Source organism: Bactrocera latifrons, unplaced genomic scaffold, assembly GCF_001853355.1.
Source record: "Bactrocera latifrons isolate USDA-ARS-PBARC rearing strain unplaced genomic scaffold, ASM185335v1 scaffold_793, whole genome shotgun sequence".
NCBI classification, from domain to species: Eukaryota; Metazoa; Arthropoda; class Insecta; order Diptera; family Tephritidae; genus Bactrocera; species Bactrocera latifrons.
In genome coordinates, this window is record NW_017537482.1 from 59,906 (window position 1) to 71,539 (window position 11,634).

Sequence of the window (11,634 nt, forward strand, 5' to 3'; positions counted from 1 at the left end):
ATCATTTTGGTATATATAACCCTATATCTGACTCTTTTAGTTTTAGGACTTACAAACAACCGTTATGTGAACAAAACTATAATACTCTCTTTAGCAACATTGTTGCGAGAGTATAATAAATTCTCACTAAAGAAAATACTTTTCATATCCCTACACCAGAGGCAAGAACTTMAAGATACTTATTTGAGTTTATAAAATGTTTGGTCCTTAGAACCTCTGAGATAGAGAGTTCACTAGAGAATGGGGAGGTGATGCTTTGCGCGTTCTTGGCCATCGAAGTGCCTTTGATAACACGTCCCATGGGAGTGGAGMCAGGGCACTGGAGAAAAGGAATGTGGCAGCACCGGTGCACAGATGGATAGAAGCCGTACTGCGTACCAGAATTGCTGAGACCACACTCAGTAGCAGAGAGATAGAGATGACCAATAAGGTCAAATACCTTGGTCTCATGCTAGATTCCACTTTGCGGTGGAAGCATCATCCATTGACCCTGGTTAAAGCAACAAAAGCTTTAATGGTGTGCAATCGGCTGGCGGGCAAGTGCTGGGGCTGTAAGCCAAGGATCGTTAGGTGGTTGTACACCATGATAGTGCGACCAATAATAAGGTACGRGACGGCKGCCTGGGCCTCAATAGCGTCGMAGACTTCGGTAAAGACCAAACTGTCGAGGCTGCAGCGACTACTTACTCCGCCTCATGTGGTTATAGGTCAGGTAGCCAAGCACACTCTTCTGCAAATAACGGCAGAGGGGTGTGGCAAAGACAAGGTGTCCTCGTCCCTGAGGATGGAAAATGTAAGTGGCAATATATCAATAGCCCTCCTCCCGAACTACAGAACTACCAAAATAGTTAACTTCGAGAAAAAGTTTAAGGTCACTACCGGCAACAAGGACGAATGGAACGACTCCAATCTCGAGCTGATGTTGAGGAATAGCACGTTGAGTGGTACTCCGATGACTCGGAAATGTCGGAGGGAACCGGTATAGCCGGTAACGAACTGGCGGACGAGCTCGCCCGCTCTGCAGTCTCCACCATGATGGTAGGACCCATACCATAAAGGAGCTACTCCGCAAGGAAGGAGTGGGCAGGAAAGAGCATTGGCAACAAACATACGGTATGAGACATGCCAGGTTGCTAATTGGAAAATAACCTTCCCTGGAACAAACTCAGGCTACTATTCGCATTGTATACTGACCATTGCAAGCTGAATAGGCATCTGTATAACATGGGCCTATATTTCTGCGCTAACTGCCGGCGACAGGGAGCCTGAAACTCCGGAGCACCTGCTGATCGACTGCATATAGTTTGTAGGCTCAGGATTAAGGTCCTTTTATCCATGTTTCCGGATAGTGATCGCATGGACTTCATCAATGTGCTGGGGCTAAGTGAGTCTATGTGATTTAGGAGAGGGCACAATAGACCTAAGGTCGCGGTGCATTCCCCATCTTTAAATCTAATCTAATCTAGAGCCGTATTTAGTGCTCAACCAAATTAAAAAGTGCTGTGTTTACAAAACAGGCAATATATTAAAAAGTCCTGTTCAAAATACAGGCAAATTAAAACAAAAATAATTGTAAGACGGGTATATATTGACAACATAAAAATAATAGTTAGACAAGTGTATATTCTCGCATATTAACAATTACAACAAATTGAAGATGAATAAATTCTCACTCAAGAAATGTCTTTAGCTGTCAGAATTGCAAACCAATTCTGATTTTCAATGGTGTCACAGAATTTGATTGGATTTTTGTCTTTTCGAACATATGCAAAACCAATATTCGAATCAGCTGTTTACTGTTTAATGTGACAAAACTTGCAAATGAATATATTTGTTGTAAAGTTTTTAATGAGTTCCGAATTAAAAAAAACATTTTAAGAGATAAGATTTATTGAATGAATAAAGACGCATTTGGGTGTTAAACTTCGTTTTTCATTTTTACGATTTTTCTTAATTGGCGGGCAGGATAGAAAAAAWCTGAACGTCATATGGAATTGGGGCAAACCTTTGGCATTAAATTATCTTCTATTGAAACTACACTTTTTTTTTGACATTTTCAGCTTAATTTGAACATAAGTTATTAAATAATATRAATTTCTTTGGATTTTTTGTTTCGGATATAAATCTCGACCTGCATCCTGCCCGCCGTCTGGCATATGCACAAGCGAGAAGCAATTGACAATTGCTTCCCAAAAACAAAATGTAAAAGATTTAGTATCAAAGAAATTTGCGGATGATGTTTAAATATATAGCCATAAACACTAGAAATTCCGCTTCAACCAATTATTTATTTCCTCCCAGAAAACTTCAAAAAAATATATTTTTTAAGCCTCTAAAGCAATTTTATGAACAATTGAAAATTCAATAAAAAAAAATACCGCAAGACTTTTTTGACAAGATGAAGCAACAGAAATTGGAAAAGTAGTAAGTGCTGAAACAGTTCACAGGCGCAAACAATGATGTTAAACTTTTTGAAGTGGCCAAGCCAATCCCCGGATTTAAATCTGATAGAAAACCTATGGGGAGAACTAAAAAAAACTTGGCGCGCCAATCTTTTTCTAACAAAGACAAGTTATGGGAGTGCATACAAAAAAAAACTTGGTATAAGATATCTAAAGAAACATGTCATTCTTTAATCAGTAGAATGCCCAAACGAATAAATAAAGTAATCCAGAATAATGGCGGATACAACGAAACTGTTTTATGATAATTTGTTTTTTCAAAATAATTGTCTTATTAAAAGTGTACCTATTTTTTTGAGCAAGTTTAKTTTAGCTGTRTGTTTTTGGATCTACATTTGTTTGTTTAGCTTTTTTTCTAATGAAGTTTATTTAATTTAGCTTGTAAATATTTGAAAAATRTAAGTACATTTGCGTTTTTCTTAAAAATTTAATTAAAACTTTTTATTGATGAGCTTTAATTGAAAAAGTTACACATCTATTATATTGAAGAGGTTTGTATATATAAATAACCCTATATCCATCTCGTTTAGTTTTAGGTGATACATACAACCATTAGGTGAACCAAACTATAATACTCTCTAGCAACTGGTTGCAAGAGTATAAGTTAAAGTTTGATTAGAAATACGAAAAGACTTTTTCGTCTATATAATGATCTAAAATTTTAGGGAAGATGTTGGTGTAATAGTATATTGCGTAGTTCATGACGTCCCGCTCGATTGCCTTCTACATTTCTTTTTCTTTTCCAATAATCGCGGTCATACACGACTTGGACTCATGTCCAAGCGGGAACTAGGTGCTATTTGCAAACCCGAAGAGGCTATTGACTTTTGCATTGGTAGCGCGGGGACATATTAATTAAAGCCTCAGGCTCAGATCTTTTGGTATAAGTTTTATATATCATAATATATTTATAATGATTTATTAATTTTTTTATTTTTAACCCAAGTTAATGAAATATTAGAATACAATTTTTGCAAAAGTTAACATACTGATTTTGAAAATAATTACGGTACACAAAAAAAGATAAACAAAAAAAAATAAATAAAGTGGAATTAATAAGTTTGCTCGTCTCGAAAATTTTAATTTTAGAATGCTATAAATATAAAAAAAAAGCACATGGGTAGCTCATGTGTTCCCTTTTTGTGAGGGCGGTAGCGGTTTTTTAAAGAACGAATCAATACTGCTTTTGGCTTTAGAGCATACTGTTGCGCGACCAGAATCGTTACCAAGGTCCTTTTGTAACATTTGTGATAGGGCAGTACTCTCGTAATTGGGTTCAAACGTGGTGTCGCGTTCTTGCAGATTCGAGTCAAATAACGTTTCACGATTCTGTGAAGGAGGCGCATTTTCAGAATCTTCTTCTACTTGTGTTAGTGCCATTACTTGCGAATCACTTCCTTTCTCCTTAAGTTTATCAAACAGAGAATTTTTATCTGACATTTGTGTTGGGGCTTGTGTTTGAGTTTGTGTGAGTGGCAATGGTGGCGGCACATTCTTGATGGTAACTGAGTCTGTACAGTCCTTTACCTTATATATACCCACAATATAGTCGGATAGCTCGAACATATTGGAACGTAGTGATATGATGATGAATTGTGCGTTTTTGGTGCGCTCCTACAATTTATTTAAAAAATTGTAATAACCGAACAATATATACATATATATATACTTACTTTTATGTAATGTGCTACAATAGAAATATTCTTAAAATCAAGAGCTGCATCGATTTCATCCATAAAGTAAAGTGGCGACGGTTTATAGTAATGTAATGCAAATACCAATGCTAAAGAYGATAATGTTTTCTCACCACCAGACAAGTTTGAAATGTTCTTCCAGGTCTTTTTCGGTGGCCGCACGCTGAAACTGACACCTTCGGTAAAAGGATCCATTGAATCGACAAGTTCTAATTCAGCATCACCACCCTGGGTAATCATTTGATACATTTCCTTTAACTTGCGCGTAATTATTTTGAAACCTAGCATAAATTCATTATATCTCTTCTTTCGCAAATCATCGTAAAGCTGCCGCATTTCATTACGTTTTGATGTAATATCTTCTAGCACTTTTACGCGCTCCAAATACACGTTTCGCTTTTCAATATATTCATCGATACATGAGAGGTTCGGTTTTTTTTTAAGCAATTCCTCTTGAACACTCTCTTTATATTGGATATCTTGTAGAGTATGTGTAACAAGCTCTTCTTCTGTGTACGTTTTAAGAGGCGATTGTGGTTCTTGGTCCCCCGGAATAACATGCAAACGTAAAGGTTTAAGCTGATCTCGCCAGTGCGGAATTTGAGATCTTACGTCAGATATTTTGGCAGTAACAGTTTGAAGCTTTTGGTCAATTTCCACTCGCTTGAGTGACCACTCCCCTGTAACAAAAAAAAAAATTATTTTAAGTATATAAAAGATATATATAGCGAAAGCAAATTTTGGGTTCTATTATGTGTGACAATAAACAAAATTGTGTCCCTTTATTATGACATTTTTAAGTGAGACCAACTAAAAATTTCTATGGCTTATACAGCACAAAATAAAAAACAAAATATGATTAAAAAAAAAAAACACACCTTCGCGCTTTTGCAAAGCTACAATTTCTTTTTGAATTTCCGAAGATTCACTCTTAGTATTTTCAATGGCCTTTTGTGCCTCTTCAATTTCTTTTACAAGCTGCGCAGTTTCATCGTCATATTGTTGTCTCTTCATACTCATCGCAACCAGCTCATCTTGCGCTTTTAATATGTCCTCATTAAATTGTTCAATTTGTTTTTCCATTTTGATAACATTGCGTTCAGAAGTAGTTACTTCAACTTTTAACTTAGATATATTATTATTTAGCTTCTTAATTTGGTTTCCCAAATTGTTGATTTTTGTTTGTACAGCTTTAACTTTATCACCATGGATGCTCTCAATTTCTCTCTTTACTTCAGCTATTTTCTTAGCCACTTTGTCTGCCTCTTCCTCAGAACTACTCAAATTATTTTGTTTGTTTACAATCGCGGCCTCAATATTTTTAACTTTAGCTGCATCGGTAGTAGTTTGCTCCATACGCGTTTTTTGTGCCTCCAATTGTTTGAAAATGCGAGGCAACTGTTCTTTCAAACTTTTAATGGTGATGCCCAGTTTTTGTATTTGGGATTCATTTTTTTGTTTGGTTAAATTGAGTTGTTGTACCTCTCGTTCTAAACGACCTTGCTGCTCCTGGTTGTAATTTATTTGAGATTGTAATTCCTCGGCTTTAACTTGCATATCTTCTAAAGCTTTCTGGGATATCATCGACGAATCTGCTGAATGTTTTGTTTTAGTTTGCACCTTTGTTCCCATTTTTCCACGTATCTGTGTACGACCACCACCTGACATTGTGCCAGACGTTTCGATAACGTCACCATTTAATGTTACTACTCGATATCTTCGTACACCATAAGCTATTCGTGAACCTTGCTCCAATTCGTTAGCTACTAGCGTATTGCGAAGGGCAAAATAAAAGGCCGGTAGTACCCGTTCGTCCTCCACGCGTACTAAATCGTAAAGACGTGGAGCATTTTCTGGGCTAAAATTAGACAATTATTAAGAAATCTAAAATTCTTTGCGAAATTAACAGTACTTACGTTTGTATTCGTCCAGACTGTTTTTCTAAATATTTTACTTTTTCTAGTGCAATGAATGTAGCTCGACCAATATCATAACGCTTTAAATTTTCTATACATTCTTGTGCAGTATTAACCGTATCGACTATGATGTCATCTAGCCGTCCGCAAGCTGTTGAAATTGCTACGTCAAATTTTGAGTCAATGGCTCCCAAATCACCCTGTCAGAAATACTTTATAAATTTACTAGTCCCAGTGATGAACACATTTAATAACACTTAAACCCGCCTTTGGTTCTGGTAAATTATTTAGCTTTGAATAAAACTTTTATTCTTATACGTACCAATCTTCCCAAAACTCCTTGAATTTTTCCTTCATTCTTTTGCCTCATCAAAAAGTCCAAGACCTTATTGTTTGATCGCGATGTTTGCAGGCTTAAAGACTTTTCATTTATCTGTTAAAAATAAATTTTGAAATATAAAAAACTTGTCTGGTACATATCAATGTTATGAAGATAACATACTTCAGTCTTAAGTGTCATTAATTTTTCTCGCATTTGTTGCTCTTCAAACTGTAATTTTTGCAAATATTGCGTCTTTTCTACAATTTCACTTTGTATTTCGGGTAACTGGCATTTAATTTCTTCAATGGTCGCAATTTTTTCTCTTAAACTGCAATTCGATTCATCATATGATGTTTTCATAGTTTCATATTTTCGAGTTTCCGTMGTTTCATCGTGTTTAAGAATTTTTAGTTCAGATTCAGATAATGCCAAAGCGGCTTTAGCCTCGTCGACATGCTTTTTTAGCTCGACTAATTCGGTTTCGAGCTGTTCACGTTTTTCAATAAGAGGTTTGGTTATTTGTTCCAGCGAAACATAGTTCTTTTGAAGCTCTTCCTCCAGTTCCGCTTTACTTTCCGTAAGTTTTAYCGCTTTCTTCTGACATTCGTCGATCTCTTTCTCATTCTTTGCAGGTATTTTTCTTAAATCAATAATTTCGTCTTTAAGTTTTTCCATTTGTGATTTATGCTGCTTACGCCTTTTATTCGTCATGTCCATCGTCTGTTGAACTTCGGTAAAGTTTTTATGTGCACATTCCCATTGCTTTTCAATATCTTCTTTTCTTTTACGAAGGGAGTCAAATTGCCTTAATAAAAATATATAAATAATTAATTAAATAAATACACAATTCAAAAACGAGTTGCAAAAAATTAAAAAAGAAACTCACGACATTTCTTCCTTAATTAATTTCTCCTTTGCTTCCCTTTCTGTTTTTATCTTCTCAAATCCTTCAATATGACTTTTTAACTCAGAATTAATTCCTTCGTGTTCTATATTGTATTCCTGAAGTTTTTTGTTTTTTTCACTAAGATATTTTTGTATGCGTAGATTTTTAATACGCGTATTTTCATTTTCGAGTCGCAAGTAATCAATTGCTTCAGTATATGGTTGCTCCAAATCCTTCATTTCACGCTCAGCAAGTTTGCAGCGATTGTGTTTTTCTGTTCTCTCTTCAGTAAGTTGCTCAACTCGTTCATTTATTTTGACAAGAGGTTCTTTATAACGTGTTGTTCCAACTATATCTTCCATGTACTCAAGCATACCACATTCATTTTCTGTTTGTCCCTTCGGCTTCATCATTGCAATTGACTCAACTTCTCCCTATGTAACAATTTTTAAAAAATTAGAAAATAAAATACTTTATCATAACGTACCTGTAATATTAGAAACCTGTTGTGATCTAAGTCAACGTGATGTTTTTTTAATAACTTTGCTACTTCCTTAAACTGTACTCGTCGACCATTGATGGTATAATAAGAGGAATTATCTCGAAATGCGATACGTTCCACTATAATATCACTGTCAGGTATATCCTCACAATCTCCACCTTCCTTATCTAATATCTGACGAAAATGTACAGCAACCGAGCACATAGACATGTTTGGATATCTGGCCGAGTTATGTAGCAAAGTAGAAATTTTCTTACATCGAATTTTATTTGCTCGATAGCCAAACACAAACAGCATAGAATCTATAACGTTACTCTTCCCACTGCCGTTTGGTCCAATGATGGCGGTAAAACACTAACAATTATAAACACTTAAAAATAAAAATTTTTCTATTACAACTTTTACTCACATGATGAAATGGACCTARGACTACTGTACCAGCATAGCTTTTAAAATTCTTATTTTCAATTTTTTTAATAATCAAACGAGGTCCCTTACTTTCAGTAGAACAATGCGGTGGTATTGGAGGTGGTATATAAATGTCCCCAATTCGCGTTCCACCTTCCTCGTCATCTGATATATTCGCATCATCCAATCCATGATGTTCCGCTGCCGTCTCAAATTCCCGTGCAGAATAAGTGTCTGATGCAATAGGTTCCAACTGACCACTCCTGCATCTCTTCTCTGGTGTTGTTTGTTTATGTTTTCCTGGCATAGATTTCCTTTTGGCTGACGACATTACTGGTTTGGCGCCGACTGGTAACCTGCACAAATTACTTGTGTATATATTTCAATTATCTAAAAAAAATTTACCCATAGCATAAATGAATAACTTAATATGCACTATTCTTTTATTTCACGGCTTACCTATCTTTAAACAATATTTGAAAAAAAATATGATTCCTTTACTGACTACTAATATGAAATGAAAACAAATAAATATGCCTGTCCAATTCTCGCAAGCGTCGTAACGCTTTTCACTTGAAAGGTGCTGAATACAGAGTTGTATTGCAACGTATCAACTATAATATACCTTAAGATAATTTAATAATTAATCTTAAAATCAAGTTTCCGATACAAATTGTAACACAGATTTGAGTTTAAATTATTGGARTTCCTAAACATTAATCAAAAAAATTTTTTTTTCAACATATAGGTAATCTTTAAAAAATTGTTGAATCTGTTCCCACTTGCAATTCAGCAGTATTAGACTCTATCCTAAGTAACAATTACTTCTAAAATCCTTCCTTCGAAGCATTCTTGTTGTGATCAAGGTAATTACCCCAAGCAACAACGGAATCAGATGTTTTCCGAGAATAGTACACAACTGAAATCAAAATATTCCTAGTTGGACATGGAGAAGAATAATTGTAATGTAAAAACATTAATGGAAATGTTCTAGAAAATTCATTTATTTATTTAAAAATTACAAGGTAATTCAGACTGATAGACAAACATATGTTTATATAAAATCAGACTCATATACATACATAGACAGACAAACAGACATAATTACAATTAGTGTGTAGTACACAAAAACCTTACATTTTTGAAATCACATTGGTTCCCCACTATTCAACTATGTTCCTATAAATCTCTATTGGGGCTTTCACAACCTGTCTTAAAGCATCGTAAAGTCGTAAAATTTGTTTAAATAAATATTATGGTTTCACATGTCCCTTAAAGTTATAAGTTAYAATGATTCGAAAACATAGTATTGAGAATTGTAAATGTATAAACTCATTTTTGTATGTAATCCAACAACAAATTTTTTTTAAAGAAGTGTAAAAATTTAAAATTTTACGACTTTACAACCTTACGATTTAAGACAGGTTGTGAATACCCCATATGTGTTTATTTTGAAATGAGATCGAATTGGTAAATAATATTTTGGACAATCCTATGTAAATTTAACCTTTACGGATTTTAATAATCGAAAATATATATTTAATAAAACGGGATACACTTCAAAAAACTCTTGTTCAAAACACCGAGAAATTCAAATAAATATGCAGCTAATAGCCCTGACAGACAACAGCGCTATATGCATTAGCGGGCTTACGCATTTGACCCATGTTAATGCAAGTATGTAATGCACAAGAATTTAATGCATTTAGTTGGATTTACCAAATTTGAGTAGGCAACACTGCCGATTTTTGATATTTTTTGACAGAACACCCAACATTCAGAGCTTTTTTGTTCACAAAATTCAGAACAATTTACGTATATAAAGTAGTTAACCGTACACTCACTTGTATCATGTTGTCAACTGCATTTATGCACATGCTTTTTTTTTTATTTGGGCATTCGTGGCTTTGTGCTCCAATCCTAACCAATTAAAACATCTGGATACGTTTACATGTTTGAAAACTCTGCAATTATCCCATTAAATTTTTATTAGTTTTTCATATCTTTGGTTGTCTGATTCGATTATAACATTATATGTCTCTTATCTTTTATTTCAGTCTTCATACATTTTAATACATGCACATACATAATTCAATTAGCAATATAAAACTGCATATCTCTGATGCTTTAAGCGACATCTGTCAAAAAATAGCAAAAAACGGCGGTTTTTGAGCAGTGTTGCCTACTCAATTTGGTAAATTCAGCTAAATGCACGAAATTCTTGTGCATTACAAACTTGCATTAACATGTTTCAATTGCGCATGTAAATGTAAATTAAGCCCGCTAATACATATTAGCGCTGTCGCCTGTCAGAGTTATAAGTCCTTTTATTCTTTAAATTTTTCTACGGCACATTCATCTTCTATTTCATTGTTTTCTTTTTCTTGCACTTGTTCAACTGCATCACTTTTTATGCATTCTACTATTAATGTTCCCAACAGTCGACATATATTTTGCACATTTTATCGCAACTCTTGTCTAAGTTCTGTTGCATATTTGTTAGGAGCTCTTGTTTCAAATTATTACAATTTTCATAAGATAAGATTTGCTCAATAATTGTTCTTGTTTCCACAATGAATTAATTTTTACTTTTTTTGTTGTTACATAATCCACAAATTCGTTATATCCGACAAATTCCGTATTTATGTAGACACACTACATTGATAACGATATTATCTTATATTAAAATTCTGTTTTATAATTTTAAATTTTTAATATTACTACATTTCAAACAAAATGTCAGATYGCATCCTCTACTGCATTTTATAACTTCATCTATTTGAAACAATTTCGCTGCACATTCACTGCATTCAAATTACGATATATTAAAATTGATAAATATTATATTTATTTGAGTCAATGTCTCACATATAATTTCTATTAATACTATCAGGCGWGTTCCAGAAATCGTTTTCCCATGAAAATGATAATGAAATTGTGAGACGGTGCTCTGAATACCACTTTGCGATTACGAATACACATTTTTCGAACATAAAATCGGTGCGATATGGCATGTTTTAAAAATCGATTTCGCAAGTTGTTTGACGTTTTGATATCGTTCAAAAAGAAGTGCGCGAAATTATTGAATTTGCTTTTATAGTAAAACTTAAGATGTAAGTATTTGAGCCAGTTATTTCGATTCCTTAACATACTAGTACTTTCCTTTCCCTATTTTAGAGGAAAACATAAAAGCCAAAGTCAATAAAATATTTTTTTCTTTTTAATTTTGTGGGCAAAAATCCAGACTTGGCGAAAAATTTCCTTAAAGGGGACCGCGTTCATGCGGAGGCTTTGTGGGCAGACTTTGCTAAAATGCTAAATAGCGAAGGTCCACCGTAAAAAGATATTCAGCCCTATCATGGATAATATGATACGAGACTCTTTGATTCGAGAGAGAGCTGTCAAAACTCGCACTTTTTATAACATTTACCAATGATGCCACTG

At 34.3% G+C, this 11,634-nt stretch overlaps 1 protein-coding gene across 4 annotated transcripts; it reads right to left on the reverse strand.

Moving 5' to 3' along the window:
- Nucleotides 1–3,518: 3,518 nt before the first annotated feature.
- On the reverse strand, nucleotides 3,519–10,114 carry LOC108976664 (structural maintenance of chromosomes protein 4). Of its 4 annotated transcripts, none has more exons than XM_018945905.1 (10): nucleotides 10,035–10,114; nucleotides 8,192–8,546; nucleotides 7,768–8,136; nucleotides 7,281–7,714; nucleotides 6,575–7,199; nucleotides 6,395–6,505; nucleotides 6,073–6,272; nucleotides 5,035–6,014; nucleotides 4,136–4,836; nucleotides 3,519–4,076 (listed from the first exon to the last, which is right to left on the reverse strand). In XM_018945905.1, exons 2-10 carry the CDS (start codon nucleotides 8,519–8,521, stop codon nucleotides 3,588–3,590), a joined length of 4,239 nt encoding a protein of 1,412 aa, XP_018801450.1. In that variant the 5' UTR covers nucleotides 8,522–8,546; nucleotides 10,035–10,114; the 3' UTR covers nucleotides 3,519–3,587. The 4 variants fall into 4 exon arrangements, with proteins under 4 accessions (XP_018801450.1, XP_018801447.1, XP_018801448.1 ...); XM_018945902.1 differs by lacking the exon at nucleotides 10,035–10,114 and adding an exon at nucleotides 8,650–8,709 and having other exon boundaries at nucleotides 8,192–8,580; XM_018945903.1 differs by lacking the exon at nucleotides 10,035–10,114 and adding an exon at nucleotides 8,650–8,705.
- Between the last annotated feature and the right edge of the window lie 1,520 nt (nucleotides 10,115–11,634).